Genomic DNA, 20,600 nt, shown 5'->3' on the forward strand with positions numbered 1-20,600 from the left:
TGAAGGTAAGTAGTATATATATAGTCATAGGTTTCATGTAGGAATATGGTTATTAGAGTGCAATAGGTTAATCTATATTTGTTAATCTATATTTTGTCAACAGCTAAGTAAAAGTATGAAGTAAAATGACAGTATTCGGTTCAGTGGTAGGTTTAAAGATTTATATGATTAGAAATGTGGATTTTTACACAGAAGAGCTTGACTCATTTTGACAGGAAGAAATTAAAAGTTGGATAAATAAACTTAAATAAATGTCTGTGCCACTTAAGACCTCAGATTTAAGTTTGAGGCTATTTAATGACTTTTAAGGGATAATATTTAAATAATTGAATTCACAACATTTTGACTTTTGTTGATTGATAGAATTGATTTATATTACCTTTACCTTCAGGCTGCAAAATCCAAATTTAAAAGCCAAATTATTGAGTTTGTTTGTCACTTTTTTGGTCATGCTCTACAGGTACTGTCATGGAAACGTGAGATAGCTAAGACAACCAAGTTTGTGACCACAGTATTGCAGGTTTGATCCCCGAACCTGCAGGATAAACGTGGGTGGGGAGAGTGAAACTGCGGTGCTTCCACTGAGGTGCCCCCGAGCAAGGTCCCCACCTCTGACTACTCCAGTGACGGATGCTATGTGGCTGACAGATCAGACTGGTTGTACTGGGCTGCTTCAAAGTGTGAATGAGCGCAAGTGCTTGAGTTTGAAGTTGGCGTTCCTAGAAAAAGAGAGCCTGGCTCTCAGTTAAATGTGCCTGAATAAAAGAAGCGGCCTTTTTTTTTTAAGTAGATCGGTAACTTTGAAAAATATGGTGTCAAATTTTAGATTATAAAAAGTACAATAACCCACTGGAACCAGAGGATCAGGCGTTGAAGTACACTGCAGTTCGTTCCAGATATGTGGTGCAAAGAATCTAAAAGCAATCGGGGGCCTGCAGCACTAACCAGCCCTGCCAGCGTGTGTTATGTGTTACAGCTCTCAAGCTAATAAGTGACGTCAAAAATGAGTGCAATTTTAAACCAAATGTTGGTCCCTTCTAATAGAAAAAGAAGGCCAAGTCACTTTCACAATGTGTCTTCTGATCGTCTGTAGCTACAGAACATGTCTACTGGTCTGAATTTGATGCAGTCACACAAACCAGGAAGATATTCTGAAGAGGACTTTAAGTAAGAAACCATCTACTAATCAATCGTGCTTGTCAGAATGTTTTATTGACAATACTGATCATTGATTCCAGCTGTTTACTTCAGCTTCTTCTTGGGTCTGAGGTGGTCGGTGTGTCCGCACTTCTTCTTGCGGCAGTTTGTGGCACGTGCATGTAGTCGAGCGTAGCACCTGAGCACGAGAGGAACAAAGTGTTAGATCACAATAACCATCATCATCGTGTCACTCTCACCCAACAATGTTCCAGTGCCTTTGTTTTTCTTTTTTCTTAAGCACACAACTAATACGAAGTACTTTGTTCAGTGTTTTTATCTCCACCTTCTCACTGAGCGGTAGTCCCTGTTTTATTAAGCTACACTTTAATGACACAAATCTACAGACACAATCTGTCAGTTTTTTCAGTCGTTAACAATATTGAAAAAGTCAAAGTGATTATTTTGTTAAAAGAATACTAGCCCCATGTTATGTTGAATTTGTTTGGGGTTTTTTGGGGCATTTTTTAAGTGTGAGAGTGAGAGAGAGAGAGAGAGAGAGAGAGAGAGAGAGAGAGGGGATGATGACATGCAGCAAAGGGCCACAGGCTGGGCTCGAACCTGAGCCACTGCGGCAACAGCCTTGTGCATGGGGCGCCTGCTCTACCACTAAGCCACCGACACCCCTGTTATGTTGAATTTGTGAAGAAAAAACTTTTTCAAATGCCTCCGGAGAATGAAGAATCCAAAAGCCAAGAAATTATTGATGAATGAATGAGTGAGTTCTTGAGGTATTATGTGACTTTGCTGAATCCAAACTGACCCTTTAAAACACCAAAGTCAAGGCCTTCACACTAAGTCTGTGTTTTTCTGGATGCATTTTTTTAATCCGTCATCTGAAAAAATTATGTTGACTGATTCTGATACGTTTTATTGGTCTGTTCAGTGTGAAAATTTGCAATAAGTGACAAAAAATAAATAAATTAAAAAGACGCATTTCCTCCTTTGCCTCTCTCATCTCATCTGTCTGTCCTCCACATTTTGTGTGCGGTCCACATCCTCCTCCTCTTTGTCATCATCCACCTGAATATTACTGTCTGACCGTAGTTATAAAATGAATCTGTCTTGTCACAGATATGTTCCGCCATCACATTATCTTCACTGATTCCTGGTCAAACGTCTCTAAAGGCTCTGACAGATGTGAAAAACACAGAAAATCAAACCATTTTTTATCATGGACGAACGTTTCGGACTCAGTGTGCAAACGTTACACAATAATCCAAACTACCTCACTTACTGAGGCAGCAGTAGACCAGCAGCTCTGTTCAGCAAGGTAAAAGTCATGTTTTTGTCAATGGAGTCTGGCTTTGAAGAGAGAACATTCACTTTTAGTTTAGTTTGGATTCATTGTTCAGCGGAGGCATGGGAGATTTAAAGCGTAACACGGGGTGAGTAACTGATATACAAATGGTCATTTTGGGGGATGAATTATTCCTTTCAAAAACATTATCAGAAACACCAACTGCATTCATCCCCCAGTTTGAGAACACTGGGTTAGGCAGCTTTACACATCAGGATAAGCCAGCCAACGTCACAGAATCCTATTTTGACAAGTTTCAATATGAGATATATAAACATTTCTTGTGGTGTCAGCTCAGTCATATTCTCCCTTCCTGCTGTCTCTGAGGACAAATCCAGCCTCACCAGTATGACACTGTACTGTGTTTGCATACATACTTGCGGCACACCATCTTGTCACAGTTGTACTTCTGAGCCAGCATTTTCATAGAGGGCTCGATGATGCCCCCTCTCAGACGCAGCACCAGGTGGAGGGTGGACTCTGGGGAAGGAGAGAAATCATATAACAATCATGATGCATCAACGATAACAAAAGGCAGTCTTATAACATCTGTCTTATAACGTCGGTGATGGTTCGCCACGGTGGAGGTGCAACATACCCTTCTGGATGTTGTAGTCGGACAAGGTGCGTCCATCCTCCAGCTGTTTCCCGGCAAAGATGAGACGCTGCTGATCAGGGGGGATACCTGGGAAAAAGTGCCACAACTGTGAATTGATGCTTGAGCCAGATGTGGAAAACCATTTCGTGTTTACAGCTGCCACTCAAATCATATCTCAGCAGTAGGTAAATACATAATAGGCGTACTTCTGATACTAATCTGACCCTTCGTTCATGTACATGTGCTCTTACATGAAATACATAGTATCCTTAATATATTTAAGTATGGACTGACTTTCAAGGAAACTTCCTACATCATCATATTAATGTGTATATTACAGATAAAGTGATTGATCACAGAAAACTAGTGTATTTAAATGCTCTTTGGGTTGTTTCAGATGTTAGAGTTGACACTGTGACACTGAATACACCATTCAACCACTAATTCGCCTGGATATCTGGAGGGAATCCTCATGGAGAAATCCCATTCATTTCTTTGTTGTTGTTTTTCAATTATGCTTTTTATTGTTTCCTCGAGAAAGACGAATAACGAAAAATGAAAAGTCTGCAGCAACCTACAGCATAACAACACATAGTTACTTGTACATATTATAACAAATTTCCAGACTGTATAAGTATATCAAAGAACACATTATTCATTAAAGAAAATAAAAGTAAAAAATAGAAATAAATAAGTAAGTAATAATAATGATAATAGTAATAATAAAAAATAATAAATAAATAAATACTAATAATAATAATAAGAAGAACAACAATCTGATTCTTCTCTTTATTAAACCGAAACTAGACTACAAGAAGCACAGCTAGAAAGACAATGGAAGAAATGGACTCTATGCAAGACTCAGAAAGACGACACTAGACCAGAATAATAATCAATAGATAAATGAATCCTTAAGGCTGTAGAAATGCATTTTTACCCAAGCAGGTTTTGTTTCGTAAGCTCTTATTATTTTTCAATTATTTTATTATGCTGTTGTAACTGATGTGTCAGTGTCACACAAGCTGTTTTAATAAAGATTTAAGTGAAAAAATAAAGAAATTGTGACACTATACAAAAATCTATTGATAGCATGTAAGGGCAAAGATGGGCAAAACAGAAAATAGGAAAATATATATGAAAAAAAAATACAGCAGCTTTTGTCAGACAAGATGTAATTTCATATCTCTACCTAGACTGAGAAAGCTGAGCTTATAGTGTCCAACCATGTTTATGTAAAAATATAATTTCTATAAGGTTTTGGTAAGATTGATAAAACAACTAGTCTGAGCAGTTTATATATATATTGTATATTGTATGGCAGTAGGACCTCTGAGCCATCAATTTGTTACTGAGAATTCAGAGTTACACAGGAATTTGTGCATGGAGGAAAATAAAACAATATGCCACCCTAGTTGATGACACTATACATGAATTATATCAGCCCTGTTAATGATCTATAGGACAAATTATCATTGATTTTACCTTCCTTGTCCTGGATTTTGGCCTTGACGTTGTCGATGGTGTCACTGGGCTCCACCTCGAGGGTAATGGTTTTACCCGTCAGCGTTTTCACAAAGATCTGCATTTTGGCTCACTGGAAAGAAAGAAAATGTGTCAGACTAACTAAAATGGACTAACAAGTACAGCAAAAGTCAACTGAGAACAGAGGGCTTATCTTGTGCTTTTGATAAGTTACTTCCTCATATTTGTAATCAAGTATCCAGGTACAAGTATTTGCTATGCTTCAGTGTTTTCAGCAGGTTCTTTTCAACAACCAGTGTGCCAGGACAATAGGCCTACTTAAAATGTAGAAAAACAGGAGTTTAAAGACTAGCTACTTTAAACACGTGTAAGGTGAAATGCCTATTGGACACAGCCGAAACAGACCACATAGATAACTACTGCAGTTAAACCGACTGCTGACTAGATTTGAGCGCATCTCCCGTGATATAATAAAGAAATAATGGGAATAAAGAAAACGATTTATTTAGAAGTTTAAATAAATCTGTACTCACGTCGTGACCATTCACCAGCCCCAGTGAGGCAAAACAGGAACGTGATGAGCCCGGTCCTGTGCTTAAGTAAGGGAAACAAGCTCATCCAGTTTTTAATAATCTGGTCCGGTGACACATCTGCACGGATGGAGGAGGGTTGGTGTGTTGATCGCAGGCGCTGACATGTTGAAGATTAATTAGCGGGGCACGATCTGATGTGTTTAAACGATTCACATGCATACGGTTGCTCTCAAATAGTGAAAGAGACTGAGGAAATAAATGTTTATATCGAAAAAAGAGAAAAGAAAACGAAAAACATATCGTCCCTGGGTGGGCTCGAACCACCAACCTTTCGGTTAACAGCCGAACGCGCTAACCGATTGCGCCACAGAGACAACCATACACATATAACTCAGCTCGAAAAATTTGAAATATCACATTGTACATATTGTACATACATTTATATGTCATTACGTTGTTCACAGATGCACGGGCGCCATCTTGTGGCAGCGCCGGCACGCCAATCGCGTTAACCTCACGCGAGAGCATGTGTTGTTTTTCACCGCTAGGTGGCTAATCAAATCCAAAACATACAAATATAAAAAAGTAATTAAAAGAGATAAAAGCATACGAGACATTAAAGGATATCGGCTGACAAGAAGCAAGACAAACATTAAAAGAAGGTAATGATGAACTTTTTTTTATCTTATCACACTGTCGAAAAACAGCTAACGTTAGCTTAGCGTTAGCGCTAACTTACTGCGTCATAGCCATAGCTAATTTAAGTTACTGAGACAAAGGTATTGTATTACACTCGGTAAATTAGTGACAGTTAACTTAAGTGTAGCCAACAAAGGCATTTAATATGAACCAATAATTGACTGATATAATATTTACTTGTGTTATTACAAATTAAACGATAAAGCCTCAACCAGTTAGCTAATGTTAGCAAAGTTAACCGTTACATTAGCATTGGCATGAGGAAAGGTGTTCGGAGGTATAACTTAGCTAACATTACCGTTAGCCTAATTACTATGTACTCTTTGTTTACGGTTGCTTTAAAGTTGTTTGTCTAAAGTGTGTTTCACAATATATAACAACTAGTTAGGACAAAGTTAGCGAAAACTCACTTCTAAAGAGAAAGCCATCAAATAAAAGCACAAAATCACTCCATCTGTCATCATGACTGAGGACCAGTAATGCCACTTATTGAGCAAGTAAGATTTTTGATCATGTTTGAGTGGTAAAGGTGCAGCTCCAACCCCACTGACGATATTTAGCAATATTCAAACAAACACAAAGTACGTTTATTCAGCTTATCTCTTAAATTTGCCCCATTTACACTGTTTTTGATGCTATTGGTTACATTTCAGGATGGGACCCAGCATATTAGTGTCATCCTGGTGACAGCCAGCAGATGGCACTGTGGTACAGAAGAAGCTGTACAGCATGTAGTATGTGACATGATATAACTTAATTTATCCAAAGGGAAATTACTGTGCAGCTAATAGTAAGAGTACAAATATAACAATCTGAAATTACAAGGATGGATGGAAAATAACAACATGCAAATTCAAAATAAATATAATATTTGCACTGTTAAAAAAAAACAGGTTAACAGTATGAACAGGTAAACAGTAAGGACCAAAAAGGTAGAGCCTCTAGAATAATTGTTAGAAAACAATTGATAAAAAATAAGTTACGTTTTAAGTTACATACACTCAACCTGTGAAATGATAGTGCAAGTGTAATTTATGTAACAAATGAAACAATTTAATTCTACTGAATCACAAATCAAAACTGTTTGTGTCTAAAAATCATCACAAGAAACATACATAGAAAGAGTAAAGTTATGACTTTATTTCCTTCATTTAAATGTCTACTGCATGTTATGTAACAATTTCATGATTTTACAATATTAAACAACCACTTCTGTCTGTACTGGGTTTTACATCAGCAAGTTTACATCTATTTTTGCTATTATGCTATTTCTTAGTCACAATCTCTTTTTGTCTACAAATGTGCTTTGAGAACTTGCTGTGTGACAAACAATGTAAACAATTTGTGGGCTGTAATGAAGAGAAACATCAGGCAGATACCTTCACAATTTCCAGATTTTACTACACACACAGGCCCTGTTTGCACCTGGTATTAACACTTGTCCTGGGTGACTGGATCACAAGTGGATACAGTATGTCTAATGTCTAAATGCGGTGTGAATGCAGCAAATGTGCCTCAATGCGTCTTGAGATCTGAGCACTCAGACCACATTTGGAGGTGGTCTGGACTGTATATGGCCACAGTGTTTCAGCAGTGTATACTGTAATGTGGGTTTCCAGCTTTGGGGCACTTCCTGGTGCTTCATCATCCTGTCTGAACCCAGCATCCACCCAGGTGTGCTCTTACGTACTGAAATTTGGCACTAATTTATTTGGAACAGTATCAATGTAATTCCATCAGTACCCTTAATTAAAGCACCAAGTTCAGTACCTGACCATACTCAAGGTGCACACAGAGACTCATTCTAACAAAAGGTGTGAAGAGACGGACTTACAGCTGTCCACTTGTGATTGGATCACCCAAGACAAACATTAATACCAGGTGTAAACTGGGCCACAGACTACCATTCCATAAATAAGTTAGTTAAAAAGGTCCACATTGTCAGTGTTACAGTCACTAAACAATGAATCATTCACAGTGGTTTCACAGCAGGTGAGGAAGCCCCAGTGGCCTAATGGATAAGGCACTGGCCTCCTAAGCCAGGGATTGTGGGTTCAAGTCCCATCTGGGGTGCATAGCAGAGTGGCGCAGCGGAAGCATGCTGGGCCCATAACCCAGAGGTCGATAGATCGAAACTATCCTCTGCTATCTAAACATTTTACAAACATTAATCATCAAACTCTCCCTGCTTTACTCGACTAATTCCACTCTCTGTTAAATGTGGAGCACAGTGGCCTCAAGTTCAGTACCTGACCATACTCAAGATGCACACAGAGACTCATTCTAACAAAAGATATGAACAGACAGACTTACAGCTGTCCACTTGTGATTGGATCACCCAAGACAAACATTAATACCAGGCGTAAACTGGGCCACAGACTACCATTCTGTCCATAGATAAGTTAGTTAAAAAGGTCCACGTGGTCAGTGCTACAGTCACTAAACAATGAATCATTCACAGTGGTTTCACAGCTGGTGTAGAAGCCCCAGTGGCCTAATGGATAAGGCACTGGCCTCCTAAGCCAGGGATTGTGGGTTCAAGTCCCATCTGGGGTGCATAGCAGAGTGGCGCAGCGGAAGCGTGCTGGGCCCATAACCCAGAGGTCGATAGATCGAAACTATCCTCTGCTATCTAAACATTTTACAAACACTAATCAAACTCTCATAGCTTTACCTGTCTATTTACACGCTTCGTTAAATGTAAAGCACAGTGGCCTCAGCATACAGAAACTGTGGTGAGGAGTCTAAAAGATCACATCCATCAAATGTCACTCTACATGTAAACCATGGCTGTTTATTTTGGGACACAAAAACTGGGACTTTATGTAAATGAAAAACATCAAGACTTTACTGAGCTTTGCGCATCCTGTCAGCTACAGATGCCCTGTGGTTGGTCAAATTATTGAGGACGCAACTGTTGGTCAACATAGACAGTTTGTTGTTCAAGGTGTCTTTACTTCTCTCCCAACAATAATCTCCTCCTTGATCCATATTTTCCTCTCCTCCTCTATCGTCCCCTTCGTCTTCAACCTCGCTCTCTTCATCACTGCGCACATCTTTATCCAGCTGGAGACAGAAGCAGATACAAGGTTTGATCTAATCTAATCTTAGATTTTAATGTAGGAATTGACACCACATCTTTCTCTATGAATGCTACCATGCAGTGCAAGTTGATTTTACAGCTGATTCTCACCTTGCCTGTCAGGAATTTATAAACCATGCGTAAGATTAAGCCAGCCCAGAAGATGTGAAGACCCTGCAGCACCATCAGGAGGACGTTGAAAAAGTAGTAGCCAGCAAAAGGTTCAAACATCTCCATGGACAGCACCAGGGTGGTATGGATGATTCTGCAAGTAATCAAATAATTGCAATAACATTAGAGAAACTGTTACAAGTCAGCCATGCTGCATTAAAGGTTCAGTGGGTGGGCAGCCGCAGTAGCAGTGGCATCTAGCAAAACAAGGCCTATCAAAAGAAAACAAGCTTTGCAAAGAAGAGCAAAAGGAGAGTGATAAAAGAAGAGGAAAAACAATACTAAACCTCAGTCAGGCGTTCAAGAGATGAAGGGAGCTCCGTGACCAAAGAGGCTTCAAAACTGATGCCTTCTTTCTAATGGATCAGTAAGTAACACGGCTAAATGTTAGATAGACGAGAGATGACTGTACTGTACTGGCTGCTAGTTTATTCCTAGCTGGCCAGCATTGCAAATCGCCGCAACCAGGGACCAGGTAGCGAGTGTTGGTCAGCTGACATCCTCGTTGCCATTCTACGGCAGCCCTTGGACAGTGATACCCCCCTCCCTTCCGTCTGTTCTCTTCTCACAGAGGCAGCTATCGACGGACATCGCCCAGCTAAGTTACGCCCACCTAAGTGACGCCCACCTAAGTGAACACTGAACTTTGTTTCCCATTCAATTTGAGCTCCAACCGGATGCATCATTTCCATACGGTACCGTTTATTCTAGAATCGGGACTGTTTACATGTGCATGTTGGTATAATTCCACTGTGTCCACTGTTGTTTGTACTGGTACTGTACATATTGGTATAATTTACTGTGAGTTGTTTGTACTGGTACTGTACATATTGGTATAATTTACTGTGAGTTGTTTGTACTGGTGCTGTGCATTCTGGTATAATTATTTGCATTACTAATTGTTTTTTTCTTCAGATAAATCTGATAATTGTTGCTCGGTCTCTTTTCTCATTTATTTAGCAGAGTGTCCACACACCTTCTCATTCTACATAGAGGTATACCGGTGGCTTTACAGCCTACATTTTATTGATTATCTCTGATCCCCAAGGTCAATTTGGTTGTTGCCACAGTGCAACGCAACATCACTCACAATAGGTGGCGCCAAGCTAAAAAAAGACGAATCCTATCTGTTGCCTCTTTAAGGTGGAATATTAACTCGTAATGTTACTCAGTGTTTGAGTTAATGACATGAATCCATCAGCACACCTTAAGTGTTTGAAAACATATATTAATTTTGACCAAATCATGTGAACTGTACTGTATGTGTCACTTGCAGGAAAAAAAAGCACGTTGGAGCGTTGTTCCTGTGGGCTCCAGCAACACTGCGCTTGCCTTAGAAGGACTAAAAGCACAAACCTGCTAGAGGTGCAGACTGATAAAGGAGGAAATGCAGTGAGTGCTGGACGGAACAGTGAGTGACAACAACCCTGCTGTCATGAAAGAGTACTGTTTGTGGTAGCAACGCTGTGGTCTAGGTACCCTGTCTGAAGGGTTACTGTTGGTTCCAAAGTATCATACCAAAAGTGTTTGGTGGAAACAGGGCTCTTAATTTGTCCATTCTAGGCTACTGTAGAAAGATATGGCGGACTCTATTAGAGAGGACATACTCGGTATGTAAATACCAGTGGCTCATTCTAAGGTAACAAAAGCACAACAATTCTTATTTTCAAGTGATGATAAACTAATGAAAACATAGTTATGAATATTATATACCATTTCTGCCAATTGATGCCCCTCAATCCTACACACTGGACCTTCAAGTTGTTGAAAAATGAAAATGACACCTCAAGGGTAAACCTTACCTGCTGGGGAAAATCACCAGTCGAGTCACGAGGAAGACCGTAGTAAACACAACAAACAGTGTGTCACACGTTTTCCTCCAGCCAGTGCCGTAGTTGAACATCTTGGCAGACTGCAAAAATACAAATGATTGTATTCATCAAACAAATACAAACCACAATTGAAGCTGTATGTAAAGCACAGTCACCACACTGAACAGAACATTATTTAAGCTTTATGCAAAAAGGGCTACTGAGCCAAGGCTGGGGATTAGGATAATGGGTCAACAGGAAAACATGTCTTCAACAAGGGGAAACTAAAAATGAACATGCATGTCAGTTCAGTCCATGATGAGACTGTAACTGTAAATGTTATCAGCATCATCTTTCCTGTTGTTTTCTTCTACACGTCTTACTGAGTTTACTTAGTAAAAAAAAAAAGAGCTTTTTCTTTTTTAATATTCATTATATTCTTATGTACAATCGATTGTTTTGTTCAGGTAAACAGGGCATCATGGGCTGCTAAAGTGCTTTTAGCTATCAGGACTCAGTCACAGGATCTGCCTGCTGACCGCTCACAATAGACACTTCTTTTCTAAGAACAACCTCAAGCACAAAGTGAACCTCTGGATATAATTTACAAAATTTAGACTCACTTTGGTAGGGCTACACAGAGGCAGAAAAAAGGCCAACAGGGAAGTGAATCTATGGTGACATGCCCTGAGGAGATCAGTTATATGTTTAAGGTCCCGTGTGACTGTTTGGCTCAGGCCCTAGAGTCTGAATAGATGGCAAGAGATGCTTAATGTACAAGTTGTTCTTTTGAGTCCCACCAATGTTACATGAAAGCAGCATGGCAGGTGATATTACCTCCAGTAGAATGTCAGCAGAGTCATGAAGCAGCATGACCAAGGTGCCGATGCGAATGTAGTTGGCACAGTAGGAGAAACTGAGCAGGAAGATGGTAGCCAAATGATGGATCACCTGTTCTTTAAAATCCTGGCAAAGTACACATACAGTAAATGTAACATCAGTGAAATAAAATGACCTTCGTCTGTCAACGGAATGATTTAAATTCCTGCCCTCAAAGTAACTTATTAACCCTGTGTTAAGTGAAATTTCTCATTAATGCAGAAGTGCAAGCCATCAAGTATTAAATACGACTAGGCTTAAGCAAACACAAGGCTAATACCTTCACTCATGTCCTTCTCTAAAGGGCAAATGTGTTGTGAGGCAGTGTAGATTAAAAACTCAGTTGTGTAACATTTATGCGTGAATGGATGTTGAGGTCCTCACCTTCCTCTTGATGTCCACATAGATCCGGAGGAGCAAAGAGCCATAAAAACCCAACTCCAGCATGTAGTACCAGTAATGAGCTTTCTCCATGGGCTGGGGACAAACATCATTCAATAGTCATTAAAAAGTCAAACAAAAAGACCTGGATATTTACTGGTGAATGTAAAAGTAGGTAAAAGTACACATTTTCACTATTGCCTGTAGTGCTTTTTATTAATCTAGATTGATTTGGTGTGAGTTGCTGAGCGTTGGAGATATCAGTCGTAGAGATGTCTGCCTTCTCTTCACTATAATAGCACTCAGCTTTGGTGCTCAAAGCGTCGAAAAAATACATTTGAAAAACCCAGCAGCAATGTCTCTTTCCAGAAATCATGACTGGGTTGCTCATGATAATCCACAGACCTTGTTGTGAGCAGTTTCATGTAGGCACTATTTTCTTTCTACTGTACTACACTTGCCAACCATATCACTGCGAAGAAGGAAGTGTGCATCTACGGCTAGCTCATCTAGCACCATTGAGCTAGCTAATGTTACAGCTCAGTTGAGGAGGACGCAACTAATGTTTACATATCCCACTGTCACCAGCACGAGCCTGTCATCCATGAGTAGATGCAAGTTTTCTTCTGTGCAGTGATACAGTTTGCGGGTGTGGTTAGGTAGAAAGAACAAATTACAATGAAGAGAAACATGAGACAGGCACTGCATGCTTTCACAATACCCTGGTTTCACTTCACACACAGACTAACATCCTGCCCATAAAAAGCTTTTATAGAGTTTATGTTACAGTCACTGAACACTGAATCGGTCACAGTGTTGTTGTTTTTTACCCACAGAAGCCCCAGTGGCCTAATGGATAAGGCACTGGCCTCCTAAGCCAGGGATTGTGGGTTCGAGTCCCATCTGGGGTGCATAGCAGAGTGGTGCAGCAGAAGCGTGCTGTGCCCATAACCCAGAGGTCGATAGATTGAAACTATCCTCTGCTATCTAAACATTTTACAAACACTATTCATCAAACTCTCACTGCTTTACTCGACTACTTCCATTCTCTGTTAAATGTGGAGCACAGTGGTCTCAGCGTACAGTAACTGAACCCGAAGCTGTAAGCTGGCCACAGAGTTCGACAGATGGGTCTCCAGCTTTGAGGCACTTCCTGGTGCTTCTTCATCCTGTCTGAACCCAGCATCCACCCAGGTGTGCTCTTATGTACTGAAATTTGGTACTAATTTATTTGGAACAGTATCGACATAATTCCATCAGTACCCTTAAAGCACCAAGTTCAGTACCTGACCATACTCAAGATGCACATGGAGACTCGTTCTAACAAAAGATGTGAAAGGACAGACTTACAGCTGTCCACTTGTGATTGGATCACCCAAGACAAACATTAATACCTGGTGTAAACTGGGCCACAGACTACCATTCTGTCCATAGATAAGTTAGTTAAAAGGTCCACATTTTCAGTGTTACAGTCACTGGACAATCAGTCATTCACAGAGGTTTTCCAGCACCAACAGAAGCCCCAGTGGCCTAATGGATAAGGCACTGGCCTCCTAAGCCAGGGATTGTGGGTTCGAGTCCCATCTGGGGTGCATAGCAGAGTGGCGCAGCGGAAGCGTGCTGGGCCCATAACCCAGAGGTCGATAGATCGAAACTATCCTCTGCTATCTAAACATTTTACATACACTAATCATCATACTCTTCACTGCTTGTCTAATTCCACTCCCCATTAAACATGAAGCAAAGTGGCTTCAGCATACAAAACCATTAGTGAATTACTTGAGTACTTGATCAACAGAACATTAATTAGAAATTAATCTATAATTGATGAATCCATCTTTTAATTGAAAAGGCCAAACATTTGCTGGTTCTAGCCTTTTTAGTCTTCTGTGATACTAAACTAAATCTAAATATCTTTTGTTTTTCAGACTTTTGTCTGGACAAAGACATCTCCCTGGGCTTTGTGAAACAGTAAGAGGCATTTTCACTTATTTCTGACATTTTATCGAGCAAACAATTAGTCTGCAGTAAACGCTACAATGAACAGCAGGCAGGCACTGAACACTTTCATGATTCAATGATTCTACTTCACACAAATGCAGAAGAAGATTATCTCAAAAAGGATTATAGTGCCAGTGTTCCTGTCACTGATGTGTGCACAGTGGCTTCCCAGCAGCCCCAGAGGCCTGTCAGGGATAAAACAATGGCCTCCGCAATTCTTTGGCACCGAGCCTTATGGGAGATGTGAAGCAGAGTGGCGCAGTGGAAGCGTGCTGGGCCCATAACCCAGAGGACGATGGATCGAAACCATCCTCTGCTATAGGAATGATGCTTTTAAAAGAAAAGCCCTGAATGTTTTTTGGTATTGGAGTGTTGATTGGATTAAATAAATGTTTGATGTCATCGGTTTGGGGCAGAGTTGCTCTTGATGTAAAAACACTTAGAGTTAAATATCAATATATATGAAGCGCTAAAGAAGCACCTATATTCATAACAGTCTTAATTGCAATCATTTAAATGGCATGAGGATATTCTGGCAAAAAATTAACATAAAATAGAAATAAAGAGTACATCATTGTTCTTTCCTTCCTAACCATGGTATTCTTCCATGAACTGAGACAGAATATGCATTGTTCTAATGAGAATGAGGAAAAAGATGTGCTTGTTTAACAATTCCTCTTTTAAACAAATGCAATCTGTTTCCTTCAAACTCAGAGTTCAGTCACACTTGAACACTAACAGCTTCCACACAAAACAAGGCTTTCCTTATGATGTTGTAATACAGGACAAACCCTGACAAGAATGAAGTCATGAAATAGGACACACTAACTATCCAAAGGAGTGAGATGATGCTGTGTTTTTACCTGATATGGATATTGCCTCCAACATTCCCTGTGGTCCCAGAACCATGGTCTCTGTAGATAAAAGACAAAGACAGTGTTAAAGCTGTAAGACTTACATGGCAATGTTATTGCTTTAAAAACTTTTTTGAAACTCATACTCACATCTATCAAACAGGCGAGTCCACCTATGAAGGCTGTGAGGTAGAAAAAGAACCTCCAACTGCAAAATAAAACACATTAAAACAGATAAATCAACATAGCTTCAAAGTGTGTCTCTTTGTGCGGTGGCAATTCTTTAAAACAAGTTCTCAGGTGATTTCTTTCCCCTGATGTCTCTAGATTTTGCAGTGAACGCTGATTAAAGTCTTCTTGCGGGAAGTCTTCTGTTAATCGAACGATAGAAGGGTTGAGCACTTACGCAGCTTCACCAAACTTCTTGGATCGACAGGGCCTGTCTTGATTCCTGCGAAGTCTGAACCAGGTCTCGATCTGCCTCTGGGTTTTGCCACACAGCGACATCAAAGTCACAATTTCACTCTGGAACGACAATAGAAGGGAGAAATCGATTAAATGAAGAGGAATAGAAAGCAGAAAGTGGTCTTGGAAGACACAGAGTACAATGTAATTAGAAATGGAAAGCATAAAGGAGGAAATGACAAAGGGGAGAAACAGACGCAGGCAGAGAGATCATCCTAACTTCATCTTGGGATCATCTTAACTTCCCAAAGTGTTGTCAAAGCAAAATGTAAAAGTGTTTGCTGAATAAGTGAAGTTATTCTTGTGTGTTGTGTTTTTAATGTCTCCTGCAGCAGATTAATGATCATCTGTAGGGTTGGTACAAACAGGCCTGCTGGGATTAATTAAATTTGGTTGTGTGATGCAGTAAAAGTTTTATAGTCTGTGTTATTATTTTATATATACATAGAGAGAAATAAATGTGAGTAACTTTTTAGGAGCATTACTAGTTTATCCAAAAGCTGAGAGAGAATAGTGTAAATGGCTTCTGTAAATGTGATGTTCCCCCAGGCTAAGTGTTTTAGGAACAAAGAAGTGTTAAAATCACAGTGTTCATGTACCGCTGTGCTTTTCACCGGGAACTATCCCAACAGCAAACAAACAAGTAAATGCTTAAAATGAGCATTTGAGAAATTTAACAACCCGTTGCCTTGATCCTTTTGTAACTTCTTCCAGATGACATAAAAACATGCTACAAATGGAGCTGAGCTGCATGCATGCTGAGGCCTTTTCAGACTAACTTGTGTTGGCTGTCTGCTCCTCTGGGTGTAAAACGACTCCAGCTTTGGGGAGGGGGCAGCAGTCACTTGTCTTCTATACCTCAACCCCACACATCTGCCCATGGGTGGGGCCAAAAACCTGGAGGCAACAAAAGACAAATGATTACACAAATGATAATACACCAGTAACACCCATTGAGAGACAGTCAGGGCGCCAGCCTGCAGTTGTTTAGCCAGACTCACTGTACAAGCTGAAACGGTCTAAAGCAAACAGTTTGCTTGGATAACTGAAGGCTGTACTGTATGCTTCCATTCAGACAGCCAACAAAGCAGTGTGTGTGCATGTCCGTGTGTATGGGTGTATAGTATTACCACTAAGCTTGATAGATATTTGCATTTAAGATAACATGATATAAGAATTTTGCTGATTTCCAGGAGAGAAAATTTGCATAAAATCACAAGATACAGTCGAGAGAAGTGGAAAAATATATAAAATATAACAAAGTTAGAAAACTATATACTTTACATTGCTCAAACCAGTATGTAGTAGTGAGATAAAATAGGGAGCACTGCACTGTGTTAAGGCTGTGTGTAGTTCATTGTAAAACAATCAGGTGCTCCTCAAGGATGGGGCAAAGAGTCACTCAAAGATAAAAACTTGCCAGCTCACTCAATGTTAAAGTCCATCGTACAAGCAGACAGTCCAAAAATGCATCCGAGACACACTTTGAATAACTATGTTAATTATTTACAGTATACATTCATATAGTTTTCATGTAATTTCTGTCAATATGTTTTGTCCAGTAGGGTTACACCAATATATCATGTGACCTGTGTCACATGACCCTCACATGAGGTCTTAAATTGCACACCTGTGTCCAATGCATTTTACACCCCAATGAAGACTCTTTAGTCAAAACATGTTGGTTATCCATATACTAAAAAAGGATTTTTAACTACAGCCAGGGTACCTCAGATGCATTTTTGGACTGCCTGCTTGTGCTATGGACTTTTACACTGAGTGAGCCGGCCAGTGGCTGTTTTTTATCTGTAAGTATATCATAGTGTTGTCACAAAACTGGAATTTCTAACTTGGACACAAGACCTTGAGAAAATACCAATATTCAATGCCATTTTCGATACCACAGGGAAAAACTGATATTGAGGGCACACAAGATAAATATAGCAAAGCTATACCATGACAACGACGACTTTTCTGTTCTTGGTTAGTAGCAGAGAACAGCAGAATGACTGAAACATAACATGGACAGTATTTATTAACAATATCTGCTATAGTAAAAGATACCAGAATAAATTAGCATAGTATTGGAACAATAACAATGACATTTAACTGGGTTTAACGAGCCATTTGATTCCACTGCTGTGAATATTATAATGGTTAACACTCTGGAGATGTAATCAACCAATCAAACCCCTGAAGACAACCTGTGTATGTGTAAAAAGTGCCTAAGAGGCTTGTTATGCACTCCTAACAAGCTGGACCTATAGTATGCAACTACCTATAGTTTCCCTTTTAAGTTGATAACTGAGCATGTGTTTTATTAGATTTTGGAAATAAACTAAAAAGCATCAAATGAGGGAAAAGCATTTCATGCAAACAGAATTTGGTTTTTAACTATAATTTAAAATAACTTTCACTGAAAAGGAACATTTCCTATACTGTCTGTCTTTCTGTCTAGTCCCCAAAGGCCACTTTTGTCCTGATGATAACAATGCCTGCTCTGCCGAAACACCTGCTCACTCACCCACAGGAAATGCTGAAAATACAGAATGATATTTATTAAATGAGGGTTGTCAGTGTTATTTCAGCTTAGGCAGGATAAATATTTATCTTCCTGTAAAACCGACACATCCCAAACACATCACTCAGATCTTTACAGAACAAAGAGATTAGGTGTATTTTACCTCTCAAACACGTAGCGAAGGGCAACAAAGCCCAGTGCGAGAGGCAGGGCTATGAGAAGGTCCTGGGGTAATGGTCGGTCTGAGTCTGACAACTGTTCCACGTCTCTCCAGGTCACACCTGGAGGAAGCCAGTAGTCCTCCCTCCAGAAGTCAGGCAGCAGGTCCATTCTGCTGCGGATTGACAGGAATTTTAGGAAACAGAGTGAAGATGATGTTTAAAACAGAGATTTCCTCATAGTTAAGCTTCAGCCCAATCCAATGTGATTTCATCAAGGTAAACCCAGTCTGGAAAGTCTCCAACTTGAATTTAGGTAAGCAGTGACTAGAGTAAGACGTCAGAGGCTGTGTTTGTACGTGTGTTTGTACAGTATGAAGGCATAGTGGCATGTCAAAGAGAGATAAAGAGGGAATACTATGATGGCATATCATAAACAGGTAGAGCAGGTCGGCTAATCCTAAAATCTGCAGTTCAATCCCCAGCTCCAGTCTGCATGTTGAAGTATCCTTGGGCAAGTTAATGAACCCCATATTGCTCCCAATGGCTGTTCCATTGGTGTATGAGTCAGTATGAATAGTTAACTAAGGTAGCAGGTGGCACTTTATAAGGTAGCCTTGACCTCCAGTGTATTAATGTGTGTCTGTGAATGAATGAGACTATGTTTTTTTTTTTTTCAGCACCTTCAACACCATTAAGCCCCTCATACTGAAAGACAAGGTAACAGTGATGATGGTGGACTCACATCTTGTGACCTGAGGGGAAATGCAAATCAGTGTGACTTGGTGTGGCCATAAGTGACAATGGGAAAGGCCCACTGGATCACAGACTACTTCACAGGGAGGTCAAAAGTATGTCAGGCTGAAGGACTGCTTCCCTGAGACTTTGGTCAGCAGTACTGGCACACCACAGGGGACTGTGCTTGGCCCTGTCTTGTTTACTCTTTACACTTCTGCTTTCAAGCGCAACTCGAGTCATGCTGCATGCAGAAGTTGTCAGGTGACACTGCAACACTGGGGTGTATTAGGGGTGGACAGGAGGATGAGTACAGGAGCCTGGTTTAGGACTTTGTGTCATGGTGGTGGCGGCCAAATCATCCAAAGCTGAACACCTCACAGGGAAACTACCTCACAGGGAGACCACAGTATGTCAGGTTGAGGGACTGATTCTCTGAGACTGTAGTCAGTAGCACTGACACCCAATAGGGACTGTGCTTTGCCCAGTCTTGTTTACTTTTTACACTTCTGTTTTCAAGCACAACACTGAGTCATGCCACATGCAGAAGTTCTCAGATGACACTGCAATTGTGGGGTGAACTAGGGGCAAACAGGAGGGGGAGGACAGAACCCTGGTGGATGACTTAACGACATCATACAGGTCGAACCATCTACAGCTAAACATCTCCCAGACAAAAGAGATGGTGATGGCCCCATCTGCAACTAGTCTCCAATGAGGTACTATTTCCTGAGGAGGCTGAGGTCCTTCAACATCTGAAGGAAACTACTGCTGATGTTCTACCACTCAGTTGTCACCAGCCTTTTCGTCTATGCTGTGATGTGCTGAGGTGGCAAACTCATACAAACTAAACTTCTGGTAGCCTACTAGAATAATAAAATCAACTGTTTTTCCTAAATTTTGCTGCAATAAAAATGACTTACATGAAATGAACAGACTGAAAACTTTATCTCAATAGATAGAACAGACATTGACAAAGTTTGGGGACATTATTTGCAGTTGAAAAAAAGGTAATAAATTGCAGTATATGTTATGACAGTACACAACCACTACTTTTAAATTGAATTAATATTCTGTTGTGACTTAAGTATCGTGATTACCTCATGTTGTGGGGCCTCTGGGGATTCTATCTATCTATCTATCTATCTATCTATCTATCTATCTATCTATCTTTTAATGATATACTGCCAAGCCTCATACTATTACTAAGTCACAGCAGAACTATAAACAACACATTATATCCTTTAGGAATATTACTTAATCTGTCAATAATGCCATAAAACAATGATACATGTAAAACTGTCAAACAAAATAAACTAAAATATTACTTCATGTTATAAATAGCAGAATACAAAGACTAAGCTCAACTAAAGAGATCACAAGTATACAGCCTATGCAGAAATAGAGAGATGTCCTATATCTTCCCTTTGTTGAAAACCAGCCAGTAGTTCAGTAGATTATCATCATTAACACGGTGAAACGCACAAAGTCGAAGTTTAACTGTTAAAAGAAATTTGGACTCACCTTGCGGAGCTGTATGCAAATGATGAACTGATCGATCCTGAGGATGAAGGAGGAATAAAGTCCAACTTGTTTCAGCCTGATGTGGCTGATGATGCGCCTCAGCACCGCTAAATCCCTCCTGACTACCAGACAGAAGTGAGTCGTTCAGTCACCGCGTCTCAGGCGTCAAGTTAGTCAGAGGAGCTGCTGCTGATTTCAAAATAAAAGCC

At 40.1% G+C, this 20,600-nt stretch overlaps 2 protein-coding genes and 6 non-coding genes across 9 annotated transcripts; 5 read left to right on the plus strand and 3 right to left on the minus strand.

Annotated features, from left to right (window-relative positions):
- Positions 1–1,190: 1,190 nt before the first annotated feature.
- LOC117271627 (ubiquitin-ribosomal protein eL40 fusion protein-like) lies at positions 1,191–5,264 on the minus strand. Its single transcript, XM_033649923.2, has 5 exons — positions 5,111–5,264; positions 4,578–4,689; positions 3,096–3,182; positions 2,875–2,977; positions 1,191–1,336 (listed from the first exon to the last, which is right to left on the minus strand). The coding sequence occupies exons 2-5, from the start codon at positions 4,678–4,680 to the stop codon at positions 1,243–1,245; spliced, it is 387 nt and encodes a 128-aa protein (XP_033505814.1). The 5' UTR covers positions 4,681–4,689; positions 5,111–5,264; the 3' UTR covers positions 1,191–1,242.
- A 146-nt stretch (positions 5,265–5,410) lies between these two features.
- Positions 5,411–5,484, minus strand: trnan-guu (transfer RNA asparagine (anticodon GUU)). Its single transcript has one exon. It is a non-coding gene; the product is annotated as a tRNA-Asn (tRNA).
- A 1,450-nt stretch (positions 5,485–6,934) lies between these two features.
- On the minus strand, positions 6,935–20,531 carry LOC117271618 (ceramide synthase 2-like). Of its 2 annotated transcripts, none has more exons than XM_033649908.2 (11): positions 20,392–20,531; positions 18,138–18,308; positions 16,233–16,350; positions 15,395–15,513; positions 15,139–15,196; positions 14,998–15,048; positions 12,137–12,229; positions 11,711–11,839; positions 10,865–10,974; positions 9,003–9,156; positions 6,935–8,875 (listed from the first exon to the last, which is right to left on the minus strand). In XM_033649908.2, exons 2-11 carry the CDS (start codon positions 18,302–18,304, stop codon positions 8,657–8,659), a joined length of 1,218 nt encoding a protein of 405 aa, XP_033505799.2. In that variant the 5' UTR covers positions 18,305–18,308; positions 20,392–20,531; the 3' UTR covers positions 6,935–8,656. The 2 variants fall into 2 exon arrangements, with proteins under 2 accessions (XP_033505799.2, XP_033505800.2); XM_033649909.2 differs by having other exon boundaries at positions 18,138–18,305; positions 20,392–20,521.
- trnar-ccu (transfer RNA arginine (anticodon CCU)) lies at positions 7,810–7,882 on the plus strand. Its single transcript has one exon. It is a non-coding gene; the product is annotated as a tRNA-Arg (tRNA).
- trnar-ccu (transfer RNA arginine (anticodon CCU)) lies at positions 8,293–8,365 on the plus strand. The gene has a single exon. It is a non-coding gene; the product is annotated as a tRNA-Arg (tRNA).
- trnar-ccu (transfer RNA arginine (anticodon CCU)) lies at positions 12,972–13,044 on the plus strand. The gene has a single exon. It is a non-coding gene; the product is annotated as a tRNA-Arg (tRNA).
- Positions 13,653–13,725, plus strand: trnar-ccu (transfer RNA arginine (anticodon CCU)). Its single transcript has one exon. It is a non-coding gene; the product is annotated as a tRNA-Arg (tRNA).
- Positions 14,382–14,453, plus strand: trnam-cau (transfer RNA methionine (anticodon CAU)). Its single transcript has one exon. It is a non-coding gene; the product is annotated as a tRNA-Met (tRNA).
- Positions 20,532–20,600: the final 69 nt, after the last annotated feature.

This window comes from Epinephelus lanceolatus, chromosome 12 (genome assembly GCF_041903045.1).
Source record: "Epinephelus lanceolatus isolate andai-2023 chromosome 12, ASM4190304v1, whole genome shotgun sequence".
NCBI lineage: Eukaryota > Metazoa > Chordata > Actinopteri > Perciformes > Serranidae > Epinephelus > Epinephelus lanceolatus.